Source organism: Alosa pseudoharengus, unplaced genomic scaffold (genome assembly GCF_046254945.1).
Source record: "Alosa pseudoharengus isolate Yale_2024_CS ecotype anadromous, Long Island Sound unplaced genomic scaffold, YU_APseudo_1.1 YU_APseudo_1.1_scf_10, whole genome shotgun sequence".
Taxonomy (NCBI): domain Eukaryota; kingdom Metazoa; phylum Chordata; class Actinopteri; order Clupeiformes; family Clupeidae; genus Alosa; species Alosa pseudoharengus.
In genome coordinates, this window is record NW_027468565.1 from 36117698 (window position 1) to 36132046 (window position 14349).

General features: G+C 41.1%; 1 protein-coding gene across 1 annotated transcript in view; it reads right to left on the bottom strand.

Annotated features, from left to right (window-relative positions):
- Window positions 1–5496: 5496 nt before the first annotated feature.
- The window catches only part of ptprq (protein tyrosine phosphatase receptor type Q), a 52934-nt gene continuing 44081 nt past the window's right edge, over window positions 5497–14349 (bottom strand). The window contains exons 47-60 of the mRNA XM_076299155.1: window positions 14179–14252; window positions 11737–11836; window positions 11250–11378; window positions 10919–10963; window positions 10407–10433; window positions 9926–10007; window positions 9687–9777; window positions 9441–9517; window positions 8923–9057; window positions 8642–8767; window positions 7816–7964; window positions 7492–7627; window positions 7176–7299; window positions 5497–5534 (exon numbers count right to left, since the gene is read on the bottom strand). Coding sequence (XP_076155270.1) covers window positions 5497–5534; window positions 7176–7299; window positions 7492–7627; window positions 7816–7964; window positions 8642–8767; window positions 8923–9057; window positions 9441–9517; window positions 9687–9777; window positions 9926–10007; window positions 10407–10433; window positions 10919–10963; window positions 11250–11378; window positions 11737–11836; window positions 14179–14252 — 1333 coding nt within the window. The remainder of the gene's footprint in view (window positions 5535–7175; window positions 7300–7491; window positions 7628–7815; window positions 7965–8641; window positions 8768–8922; window positions 9058–9440; window positions 9518–9686; window positions 9778–9925; window positions 10008–10406; window positions 10434–10918; window positions 10964–11249; window positions 11379–11736; window positions 11837–14178; window positions 14253–14349) is intronic.

A 14349-nucleotide genomic window follows, 5' to 3' on the forward strand; every position in this document is an offset into this window, starting at 1 on the left:
TCACAACACTTGTAGAAAAAAGTACACCTGGTTAGGAAGGAAGTTGGTAGGAAAGGAAGTAGTTGGCTAAATACTGTTGTTGGTCATCTTCTGAGACTACAGGTGACCACCTACATGGACCTATTACAATTGGCATACCGTCTAGAGGTGGGTGTGGAAGATGCCTTAATCTACCTGCCTCATAGAACACACTCTCACCTGGACAGGGGCTGTGAGGATTATGTTCTTTGATTTATCAAGTGTTTTTAACACCATACAGCCTATGCTGCTACGTGAGAAGCTTTGAAGGATGCAAGTAGACACCTCCACATTACTGATTACCTGACTGACAGACCACAGGTTGTGAGAATGAAAGGGTGTGTGTCTGAGCAGATAGTCAGTCGCATAGAAGCACCACAAGGGACTGTGTTGTCTCCTTTTCTTTTCACACTGTACACCTCAGACTTCCAGTACAACTCTGAGTCATGTCACCTGCAGAAGTTCTCAGACAATTCTGCAGTTGTGGGGTGTGTCAGTGATGGTGAGGAGACGGAGTACAGGCAACTGGTGGACCACTTTGTGACATGGTGCAGAAACAGCCACCTTGTCTTGAATGTGGCTAAGACAAGGGAAATGGTGGTGGAGAGCCAGGCCTGAGCTAAATACCATTTCAATACTGGGTGCGGAAGTAGAAGTTGTTCTACAGTTGTAGAAGTTGAACTACAAATATGTGTGGGTTCTTATAGACAATAAACTGGATTGGCGGTACAACACTGAGGCTGTAGACAAGAAGGGTCCGAGCAGACTCTATTTCCTGAGAAAGCTTAGGTAATTTAATGTGTGCAGCAACATGTTGCAGATGTTTTATCAGAGTGTTTTTGCAAGTGCAATTTTCTTTTCTACCATCTGTGGGGCAGTAGCTTTACAGCCAGGGACACTAAGAACCTGAATAAAATCATAAGGAAGGCTGGCTTTGTGTTGGGGAAAGCTTTAGAGCCCCTGGTGTTGGTGGTGGAGAGAAGAATGCTGCACAAACTGTCAAATATTGGGTAATACCTCACATCCACTAACTTACTGGTCAAACAAAAAAGTGTTTTCAGTTGGAGGCTAGCTGTAAGAAGGACAAATACAGAAACATTTTTTTACCCACTGCACTAGCACTTTATAATGACCCCCCTGAGCAGAGAGAGAAATAATATTTTTTAAAATAATTTATGTATGTATGTATTTAGGTCTATGTATGTGAATGCTGTGTTAGTCTGTGCTGCTGAAACACTGTAATTTCCCTTTGTGGATGAATGAATTATATCTATCTACCTATCTACAGTATCTATCTTCATCTTTCACCGTTGCTGTCCATCTTGCTCACAAGCATCGAGTAGCACTAAACAGCTGCTCCACCACAGTTCACAAAGTCAAGTAGTATTCTCAATATTTGCTCAACATTGCCCAAATCTATGCTGAATATCCCTCATATATGCCTTCCTTACATTCTTAATTAGAATATTGATGGGAATATTTGGAAAGTATGAATTATCAGGTAGTTGCTTTCTAACTGGGGGTCTAAACATAGGCAATCACAAATGTAAGCATTCCTAGGTGAAATATTGATCACCTTTACATTTGTATCTCATCTGGTTCAAAATATGCAGGCTAATCCCTTTTCAGGTGGCAGCCATATTGGATTTGGCAGCCATCTTGGTCCCAGGGATCACTGGCTCCGGCGACCTCGCTAAATCAATACAATTTGCCAGTGCATTCATGCCAAATTTTGTGCTTGTAGATAAATTGGCAAAAACAATGGGGTGTAAGGCCATATTGGAATTGGAGGTTTAAGGGGTCCAGATATACTGGGTCATACATATAAACATTTATGTGTTTCCTACGATCAATTAAGCTGAAAAATACATCAAGTTTGTATTTGCAGTTCATGTGGTTCAAAAGTTATAGTCGGAACCCTTTTCGGGCAGCGGCCATATTGGATTTGGCCGCCATCTTGACCCCAAGGGTCGCTGGCTCCGACTTCCTAGCTAAATAATTTCAGTATGACCTGAGTTACATCTGTTCCAAATTTGGTGCTTGTAGATAAATTGGCGCAAAAAATGGGGTGTAACTACAGTCAAAACTACTTTTTTGGACAGCGGCCATATTGGAATTGGAGGATTATGCGGTCCAGATATACTGGATCATAAATATAAACATTCCTATGTGTTTCCCATGATCAATTAAGTTGAAAAAGACATCAAGCTTGTATTTGTAGCTCATGTGGTTAAAAGTTATAACCCTTTTCAGGCAGCGGCCATATTGGATTTGCCGCCATCTTGGCCCCGAGGGTCTCTGGCTCCGGCGCCCTAGCTAAATCATTTCAGTATAACTTGAGCTACATCTGTGCCAAATTTGGCACTTTTAGATTAATTTGCGCGAAATTACCTATTTAAGGCCCCCCACAATTAGGGAAGATGCATGGGTTGCTCATCATAACTACTGTAATGTTGACATAAATATACAAAGAAATACATAGAAGATCAATGTAACTGTAATATACGTAAGTAGCTACTGTACGTACTGTAAGTATGCATAAATGTCAAGTACTAGTTTGATGTAAGCTGTGTGTGCTCCAGCTACAATCATCTTTCAAGATGAGGATACAAGCTCAGTTTTCTCAGTCTGGCTTTCAGGCAGCGGCAATGTGCCCCGGACTCTAACACAGGATGACCTCTATAAAGCAAATAAGGAATGCCTTATTTTAATTTATGCCTTAAATTCTTCAAATTTAAAATTGAAATTCTTCAAATTTAACTCAAATTTTCACATTGGATTTAATGATGCACTAATTCGATTTTAGTCTAAGATCAAAAATGAAGGTCACTGTGACCTCATATATGTCCCATTCTCAGGAATACTGAATCTCAAGGACACTGAGGATAAATCTCAATCTCATCCTTAAAACACACTTAACTGACATCCATCAAGATTGCAAGGTTGTAGAATAGGTTTCGCCAACCCATCAGCCACCAAATGCCTGCATGTTCGCCAATGACGGGTATAGCGCATGACTTATTCAAGTCCCGCAACTCTAGCCACCATAATGCGAGAAATTCCTGCACACATTGTACAGCGTTGTCTGATAGCATTCTTCTAATACTGGAGCGGCGTGAATGCGGGACCAGACGGACCAACTTCTGACCTGAATCGAACGTAGGCTAACTCCATGCAGAGAACCACTTTGCAGGTGCGCTCACCAGGAAAGGAAAACGAAAATCAAACTAGGCCTATAGGCTAAATTATAGAGGTAGCCTACGCGGCTTTTGACAGGATATGGTCAGCCTAATCAAGCAAGTCATAAATGAGTTAGGTTGTAGTCAATCAATAAAGGTTATTTTTTTCCCCATGAGCTCAATTAATCAGGAAAAGTGTTTTGGGGAAGGACCATAGTGACTTCTTCCAGCCGTCTACGGGAGCACAGAAAGAGTTTTAATTTGATTAGCTGTTGAGTGCAAACGACATCAACTTTCCCTGAAAATGAAACTGAGTTATGGAAAGCATCTAGAAGGAGAAGGAGGCGGATTCTCCGGCTTGTCATTAAAGGAGTAATTTGTGATTATAAACCAAAATGCTTCTTGTCACATTCAGCTAATTGTGTAAATGGAAAGCAAACATAGTGGGCTAGTCTGTAAACGATTACAGCCAATCAATACATTACTGAAGGAGGATGGAAGGAATATTAAGAATAATTTGATTGGTTTGATTGATCGGTGAGCTCGTATGCCAACAGTTTTGGCTAGACTCTTGGACTGTACCTGGACAGTCCTTTAAATGCACTAGCATAACACTGTTTCTATGTTGCATCTCCTGTGGCAGCCTCTAGAGGGCAATCTTTTCCCTAAGGAATGAGAAGAAAGATGGTCCATCCTAACTAAACCACAGAAGTGGGTTCCAGAAGACCCCAACCTCTCATCTCATCAAGGAAGATACATGGAGGATACACAAAATAAGATGCTGCTGGTCATTCTACGCAACTGATCATCTGGCCTTTTTCCTAATGTGACTTACGGTGCCTACCCTCATCAGTGTTGGGAAGTTACTTTTAAAAAGTACTGTTTGCTCGTTACTCGTTACTTTTTTAAAAAGTAACCCGTTACTTTACTTAGTTACCCTTTTTACGTTACTTGTTCCTTTTACGTTATTTTTATGTTGCTCGACTTTGGGCAGAACCCAATATCTGCTCCTTCAATTATCAACTAATAAACCTATAGAATGTATTTCAAATGTACTCTTTTGTAAACAATTAATATTGTCTGTGAGTTGCACCTTAGTACAAATGTAAACTTGTCTCACTCTCTGTGGTGTCATATCTGTATAGTACCTGCTGTGCATCAGCTTCCCCCCGACACACTGGGCCAGTAGATCACCTCACGAGACGGGATAATGCAGGAATACAACAGATTTTATTTCCAAAACACAAACACTGATTCTTCTGAAAATGTACACACACAGTGGAAAATACATCTGTGATACCACCTCTTCAACATACATTGGGATATAGCAGTCATTTGGCTTAATAAGTTATATTACAAAAAACAAAAACATAAAACAAGTAGACATCAGAGAGAGAGTCCAGATATTTATAAAGTCAGATCGTGAGATATCTTTACATGTTCCCCATCTTAGAAATGATGATGTGAAACTGTAAGGATCTGTGTGTGTGTGTGCACCGACACCACTGGTTTTAATGGTCTGATGGTCCCATAAAATAAGTATTTATTTTGTCTGCACACACATAATTTTCCACCCACAGTCATGTACCTCAGCAACACAGAGTGTTTATGTCAACAGTCACCTAGTATGTGTGTGTTTGTGCATGCATGCATAGGACAATGTATGGGTTTGTTTGTATGACAGTATCTTTGTGCGAACCTAAATGAGTACATGTGTGTGTGTGTGTTTCAGCGCTGTGGTCTCTATTGTATTTGGCCCCAGTGTCCAAAAGTCGTCACGTTGATTCATACATCCAGTCTACTCAGTAGATTCAGGTGTCCAGCCTATTTCTGACCATGCTTTGCCTCTTTTACCTTTGCTTGGTGAATGCCCCTTAGACTTACTTGGCGTCTGGCATGTTTAAGTTAAAGCTGCAGTTGGCAAGTCTGACAGATTGAGGGGACTTAGCCAAAATTTTGAATGTTTACAACTCTCATGCCCCTCCCACACTACCACAGAGCACCCTCTCATCGAGTTTGTGCTCGTCAGTGCGCACCAGACTGCACCAGACTGTGACTGACAGTCAGATCTCACACAGCCCTGCTCTGATTGGACCAGAAGAACCGGGAGCTGTGGATTTTTGCAAAACAAATAACAGGCTCTAGGTGGAGGTAGAAGTGCAGGTTTTTTTCTAAAACCGGCTGATTTATGTTGTTCTGTCTTAGCATAGTGTTGGTTTCAGTGAATATGATCAAACATATCTTGCCAACTGCAGCTTTAAGATAGCCCTTCAGAAGCAGTTCTTCACCAATCTGCCAATCACATAGTCGTCTCCTCCCACTCCAGCTCAACATCACCTGGTAGGAAGAGGAAATGAAATCACTGTCATGTTCTGTTGGCCACAATGAGTGATTCCAAGTTTGGTGGAATATTTTGATCATGATCAATATTACCATTACCATAGTTTGAATTACAGGGGGTACTGGGGGGTACTATACCCCCCAATGAAGACCCAGTAGGCTACCCCCCAAAGAGACAGAAATATCAGTTTTGGGAGGGTCTGATATTGTGAAAAAATACAAGTCAACTCCTATTTTCACTAGGAAAAAAAATTATGTAAAGCGATTTCAGACACCCCTATAATGGACAGTACCATTTATAACTACCATGACGCTAGAAGCAACGGAGATAGAGAACGACTTTAACTTCTCAAGCAAGTGTCAACTTTGAATGACAAAACGCTAGGTAGATTCCTCCAGTAGCCTAGCCTAAATTCGGTTTGCTGCTGACGTGCATGGGTAAATGTAAGTTGCTAGCAGACGTCTAGCTTGTTGAAAATGTGCTATTTTACAACCTTCATGTATTGACGTGTTTTGTTCTTTCATAGCTCATGTCACGTCTTCATACATTTAATTACCGGCTGCTTACCTGCTACTTAGGCCTACCCACTGAGGCTAGTAAAGTGGACCTTGGTTAGGCGAGTTACCAAGGTTAGTTAGCAAGGATCTCTATTTAAATAATTTATTATTATTTTACATTGTAGTGAGGTAAAATCGATTGTCATTTCCAAGGAGATGAACTCCAGTCCATAGCCTAGGTGTCCATTCTCATTTTATCTTGAATAAATTACTGTGCCCTTTTGAAATTAGTTTGGCACAGATCCTGTGTTGTTTTTATATTATGCACAGGAGGGTCTGATGTAGCTAAGCCTACATAACATCAGTGAAACCTGTGGAAACATAAAAAGAGCCAAGTAGCCTAGGCTAAATAGCAGGCCTACATGCTAGTATTTGCATTTGTTTTTAATTGGTTAGTATTGTTTTTACATTCTGGTTATCGGATTCTTGTAGGTTACCGCTCTGTAGTCTGTGGTAGGCTAGTATGTTTTTTTCATAGTATGCTCCTTAATCACATTAAAGATTGCTCAGGTTTCACATATCTCTAGACAATTGTGTTGATTTGACACTGACTACCATAGACTATAATGGAAAATTATTTTTTGTTTATACAGTAGGCCTAGAGAGGGTTGGATCTTACCTCCAGGTCTTATGAAATCTAAAAATAAACCAAATCAATATGTCATGAAATAGGCAATAGGCTTCTTGTAAGGTATTACTTTTACTAATTACAATGGTATTTCAGTGCACTTAACTTCTAACTTTTGAGAGTTGATCAAAACAGTTCTCTTTTGGATATATAATAACAAATGACTGCTACTACTGATTATCAGTTTGTCGCATGTTTAGACCTTGTATGTGTATTGCACAACACATGTTGCACTTGGCGATCACGATAGGGATTTATATGGTAGTGGACCATGATGGTCATAGAAGAAGTGAAGGAGCAGTACCCCCCAATTATGGTGGGGTAATTCGCACTCTGACCATTACATTAATGATCAAATATCAGCATGTAAAATGGAATGTAGATGTAGGCCTACATGAAGTCTTTCTGTGTGTGCGTTGTGTGTTTGTGATTCTGTGTGTGGGGAGGTTTACCTTCCATGGCATCCAGCGAGTCCATCTTTTCCAGAGCGGAATAGTTGACAAACCAGATGGACTGACTGTTGCTTTTGCTGGACAGCAGATCCAAAGTGCTCTGGTGGAGAAACATGTACTGGGCCTACACAAAAGAAAAAGAAAGTGAGACAGTGTGCTTGTGTATGTGCACATCATGTGTGTTTGATGTTTGTGTTTATGTGTGTGTGTGTGTGTGTGTGTGTGTGTGTGTGTGTGTGTGTGTGTGTGTGTGTGTGTGTGTGTGTGATATGACAGTCATAGAACATGAAAGCATGAGCTCTGTGTGTGTCCTCACCAGGTTCTGCACCATGCACATCCTCTCACTGCGCAGCTCTGCCACCAGGCCGTAGATATCCACAAAGTCATGGTCCCTCGCATGCTGGATCAGGTGATCGAGAGCTATAAACACCCCAGTTCTTCCCACGCCAGCACTGGAGGAAACACACACATGCACAGTTACACACACACACAAGTACATCAATACACATACACACGCACATAAATATACACCCATACACACACATAGCCTATACAACAAACATTCACACAATGCACACATGCAGTATATGTACTTGTAAAGATTAACATTATCACACACACACATGCATGGGTGGCTGACCTGCAGTGCACAACGATGGTGGTGTTGTCATGGCCGCGGTTGGAGCGGATGGACTTGGCGAACTGGATGAGCGTGGTGCTGGACTCTGGTACGCCGTGCTCCGGCCACGAGGTGTAGTTAAAGTGATGCACTACCATGTAGTCTCCATGCTGAGTGGACATGCAGAAAATTCAAAAAGCATTTCAAGAACCTAATGTTCAATTCGAGAACCTAATGTTTGATATTCCTAACATTTGGTGGAAAAGTGTAGTATGGGTGAAGACATTACATTTTGAAGCGAATCCAAACCACTGAGTGGATTCCTGAATTTTCACGTTCACGAAAGCTGGTAACAATTTGGTCTTTGCCTTATTGTATGTCATTTTTTTGCAATGACGTCATTAAAATAGCGCCCCCCCCCCCCACTTCAAAAATCCCCACTACACCACTGTGCGTAACCAACGTAAATCAGGCAGCCTACAGTATGCATACGAAAGTGGTGGCGAAATAATGTAGACGCATAGTGGAGGGAATCGTATGGAAAAATCCAAAAAAATTCTTGCACTTCGTGGGAACCCTAGGTAGAGGCTGTCTAACTAGCCTAATTAAATGGTAGTACACTAGCCTAATTAAATGGTAGTACACTAGCCTAATTAAATGGTAAGGGGCACATATTTTTATGCCTAACTCTCCATTCCGCTTAGCAAAAGAACAGACCAATTATGAAGATAAATTCAAGAGTGTGTAAATACGTTTACATGTAGGTATGTGTGTCTGCATGTGTGTGTGTGTGTGTGTGTGTGTGTGTGTGTGTGTGTGTGTGTGTGTGTGTGTGTGTGTGTGTTACCCTCTCCACTCTCAGTGCTCTGACAGTCCAGTCCGGGTACACGTCTTCTGTGAGTTTGGTGATGACAATGTCCCCAAACACTGTTACTGGCTTATCATCCTCCGGCCAGTACTGATGACAACGAATCTGTCACGGGCACACACACACACACACACACACACACACACACAATTATACAGTTATATGTTATAAATATTTGGAAAATTCTCTCTATGGCTCTAATATAAGTTGATAACTGTGATTGGTAATTGGTGTGTGTGTGTGTGTGTGTGAACACATACCCGTCCCTTCTCAAAGCACTGTGTGAGCATGGCGATGGTCTTAGTCCTCGTCTCCCAGATCATCCTCCAGAAGTCTGCCACAGTGCCCGGCAGAGGACCCTGAGTCGCTATGAACTCATTGGGACATAGGTACCCCTACACACACACACACACACACACACACACACACACACATACACACACACACACACACACACACATATAAATACATATCAGTGCACGCACTGGTACACACTCATATACACCTACAAATACATTTTAACTCATATATGAATTTCCTCACAAAGACCAAATGAAGACAGAGACAGGGCTTAAAGCGTTCAGGCACTGTGCCTGAATTCAGGGATGAGCTGGTACGTTTAAGGTTAAGATTTGAAAATAGGCAATTAGACTACACTATATACGACGTCCTCATAAATGTCTGATAGCTTCAGGCACAGAAATGTTCATTGCTTTAAACCCTGCAGAGAAAGAAACGCATCCTGTGGATTACACACTCATTCCTTCCACCCACTGACCGAGATGAAGCTGGCGTTGATGTAGTCAGATCCAGGAATGCCAGGCTCAGACAGCAGCTTCACTCTGTTGTTATTGTCTAGACAATCAAAAAGAGGTTTATACGTGTGTGTGTGTGTGTGTGTGTGTGTGTGTGTGTGTGTGTGTGTGTGTGTGTGTGTGTGTGTGTGTGTGTGTGTGTGTGTGTGTGTGTGTGTGTGTGTGTGTGTGTGTGTGTGTGTGCGCGTGCGTATGTGTGTGTTACATACAGGGCTTGATATTGGTGAAGCGGTTCTTGGAACGGTTCCAGGGCAGATCGGCATCTGATGTTGCCAAGTCTGGCAACAGCTTGGGAAGCTCCTGACCAATCACAACGCACAAGACAAGTGCTGTTATCCGATGGCAACAAGCAGCAGGTACCACTCATCATTTAAAACACAATAAAACAAGGGACCAATCATAGGACACCAGGAGAACCGAGAGCCAATCAGAACTCTTCCTCACTTACTGAGAACTCCTCCTGGAACTTGGCATTGTCGTTGGCACACAAGTCCTCCACGTGCTGAAGGAAGCCGTTCTTGGTGACCGGCCTGAAAGAGAAATCGGGGTGGGGGTGAAGAGCGTGTGTGTGTGTGTGTGTGTGTGGAGGGGCTATCTCAGGTTGCTGTCAAGAATTACAATGGCTATCATGTTTCTGTGGAAACAATCGAGGTCATCTAAGCACACTTCACTCTTCATGATGACCAGGAATAAACATGAGGCTCAAGCAATGTGCTACAGTAAACATGCTCTCAGACACACACAAACACACACAAACACACACACACACACACACACACACACACACACACACACACACACACACACACATAAATACATGCAAAAAAGAGAAAAAAAAACATGATAGGATCTACAGCAATCTGCTAATCAATCTACAAAATGGCCTAAATCTACACACATCTACACAGACCTAAACACACACCACTTACTTGAGAGACTTTCTATAACTGAGAAGCCTGAAATGTGTATAGATATGGGTAACATGAGTAGTCAAACATGGTCAATTTAAATTAAATAAAAACATCTGGAATGTCAACATGTAATATAGGCTCCACATACAGGTCTGGTCTATCTAACACATCACCAGTTTATGGTCAATGACAATGTAAGAAGATGTTAACGGGATTTAAAATATAGAGATACTGGCAGGACCTCAAAAAGTGATCCAACGGGCATATGAGGTCTTGTGGATATGGCCTACTGAGTTGACACAGCAGATTTTAAATGCTGGCACCAGCCAGAGAGAGAGAGGGACAATCTATGATCAAACTCATCAATAATCAATGTACCAGACTGGAGTCAGTTACATGATGAAGAAATGACAGTTGGGATGGAGGAGAGACAGCAGTACTCTCCACAAGACACAGATAACAAGATGACAGTTGGGATGGGGGAGAGACAGCACTACTCTCCACAAGACACAGATAACAAGATGACTTACTGGATGACAAATATCTCCTTCCGTCGGAAGAAGAAGGATGAATACCTGAATGAAAGAAATAAAGAGAAACATGGTAGAATGGCATCTTTGTCACCACTTTCTATTTGTAAATGTAGGCTCTGGTTGGACATAAAAACCAAACGATTATAGTCAGACTGATTATGAAATTCAACTTCAAAGGTCAAAGGCTAAAGACAAACTCAAATGATGTATGTACTTAACTAAAGACCCATCATGATTGGTCATACATACAGCGACTACATAGATCACTTAGCTTAAGAACTATATAGGATTCAGGGGTCACAAAGGTGAAAGGTCAGGTCACTCTCACCGGTTTATCTTTTCCTCCTTGAGTTCCAGGTCAGCCACAGCGATGAGCTGGTCCAGCTTGAACTTGGTGTCGACAATCTCTGCCTCCCGAGGGGAGTAAGTCCCGCCCTCCAACTTCCTTTGGTGGATGCTGGGAAAAGACAAAAAGTTCCTGTCAATCACTCACTTTGGTTTATCATATAAAAATTGAACGTCAATCACTTAGCTTCAGGGTGGTGCACAATTCGAATTGCAATTCTGCTTCCTGTTTGCTACCTCAATTGAAATGCAAGTGAAATTCAAGAATTGAATTGGAATTAAAGAGCCAGTTTCAATTCAATTCTGGAATTTTGCACAAGCCTGCTTAGCTTCATAAAACAACATCTTCATATAACTTCTTTACATAGCTACATATTGCTTCCCAGAACCTTTTCCATGTTACCATACACATCTTGGATGACATTATTTGTGTAAAAACAAAAGCCTTGAGGATGCGCTGTTGGACTCACCGCACTGAGGCGTAGATGAGGAGGACGAGGAACAAGACCAGGAAGAAGGACAACAGCACACCCAGGATGATCTGCTCATCACGAGTCAACACGTTATCATCTGAGAGGAGGGGGAGAGGAGAGGAGAGGAGAGGAGAGGAGAGAGGAGAGGAGAGGGGGAGAGAGGAGAGGAGGGGGGGAGAGGAGAGGAGAGGAGAGGAGAGGAGAGGGGGAGAGAGGAGAGGAGAGGAGAGAGGAGAGGAGAGGGGGAGAGAGGAGGGGGAGAGGAGGGGGGAGAGGGAGAGGAGGGGGGAGGAGAGGGGGAGAGAGGAGAGGAGGGGGGGAGAGGAGAAGGAAGGATGAAAGAGAGTGAGGGAGACAGGAAGACAGAGGGAGTGAGACAGACAAGTGGTTTTGCTTTGAGTCAAAGCTGCCTATAAACCTCATGAACTCCTGCCTAGGTGTGTGTGTGTGCATTGGGCTAGGTGTGTGTGTGTGCATTGCTCCCTGCTCCCTCACCTCTGGTTTAATTAAAGGGGATGTAGATGGGAATCATGTCAGTCTGTCTGTGATTACACCCCCCCCCCCCACACACACACACACACACTGCTCGGTAACACTTTATAATAACTACACACAATTCATCATTTATTAAGCCTTTGTTACTTATTAGTTAATGGTTTGTTCATCATTAGTAATTTCTTGTTCATACATAATGTATCATCAGTAAAGCATTTGTTCACACAATTATAAATGGTTTGTTCATAGTAAATAAGCCTATCCAAAAAATATGTTTGTAAGTACATGATTTATACTTAATAAGTAATGAAACAACCACTTATAATGAAATCATGTTCTTATTATAAACCAGTTGCAAACTATTACAAAATGCTTTGTTCATCATTTGTAAAGAATTGTTCCTATGTTAATTCTCATAAATAAAGTATTTGTACACACAGTTATAAATGGTTTGTTCATAAATTTTGCAATAATATTTTGTTGATGAAGTAATATTTCCATTATTTAACAGTTGTTACATACACATGCACTAATGATTAGGGTGAGGATACATACTTTATAAACCACTTTCTAATACTATAATTCATGATTAACTCAGGAGTGGTTAGTTAATGATATGTTGTGAGCTTATCTAAAGTGAGGACTTTCTATGCCTTGCAACACATTTTCAAATGAGTTGTAAAGATTACATTCACATTCATTCATTTAGCAGACAAACATAAGAGTGAGAGCCGGGAATCGAACCCCCAACTTTCCAGGCTACTGCGTGCTAGTCCTGCTCCTTATCCACTACACAACCTTGGCCCACACAGAAACCCCTAAAACTGCAAGAGTTTTTGTTTTCTTTTACTACACACTGTTATTAAACATCTGTAAACTATTATTAAGCTGTATTCTTCGTTTGTAAAGCATTATTCCTACATTAATTCACATCTTCAAATCCTGTTTACACACAGTTAAAAATGGTTTGTTCATAGTAAACACGCATATCTATATTATATTTTTGAATTGACTGTTGTAATCCCACTGGGCAGATGTAGTGTAGTGGATAGGGAGCCGGGTTAACATGCAGTAATCCATAAAGTTGGGGGTTCAAACCCCGGTGTCCACCAATGTGGCCTTGCCATTTAATTTCATTGACATGTGTAAGTCGCTTTGGGTGAAAGTGTCGGCTAAATTAATAAATGCAAGTGTAAACTTTATAACTCAATTGTAAATGTGTTGCAAGGCATAAAACGTCTCACTTTAGATGAGCTCACAAAATATCATTAACTAACCACTTATAACTCCTGAGTTAATTATGAATTATAGTATTAGGAAGTGGTTTATAAAATATGTATCCTCACCCTAACTAATCATTACTGCATGTGTATGTAACAACTGTTAAATAATGGAAATATGACTTAATCAAAAACATATTACTGCATCATTTATTAAGTATTAACAATAATGTATAAACATATTTTAGATATAGGCTTATTTACTATGAACAAACTATTTATAACTGTGTGAACAAATGCTTTACTGATGATAAATTAGAAATTACTAATGATGAACAAACCATTAACTAATAAGTAACAAAGGCTTAATAAATAATGAATTGTGTGTAGTTATTATAAAGTGTTACCCACTGCTCTAATCTCATCATTCCAGCTCACTCAATCCCATTCCACACTAATACCATCTTTTCAATGACCAGGAATGTTATTGTGTTCCAACACTCAATATTCCATTGCAACTAACATGGTCTAAAGGCCCTCTCCCTTGTGTCAGTACACATGGGACAGTACACATCTCATCTAAAAAATTAGGCGGTCCTTTTCCACAGAAGGAAACCTTGAGTAAATCCCAAATGGATTCTGATCATTTCAGCTACATCACGTGGATTCAGTTTGGTTCTTTGCTGTTCCTTTCTGGTCTGTTTGGGCTCTGAGACTGAAGTACCTGCAGTGCGCACTCGTTCTGAGTACTCTGAGTCTGTGTACTGGCCTTGGCTGTTGGTGGCACGGAATTTAAACCTGGAAAAAAATATGCATCACTATATTTACACAATGCTACTAAATACTAGTATGAGTTTCACACAAAGACGATATTTGTGTTTGTGTGTGCGTGTGT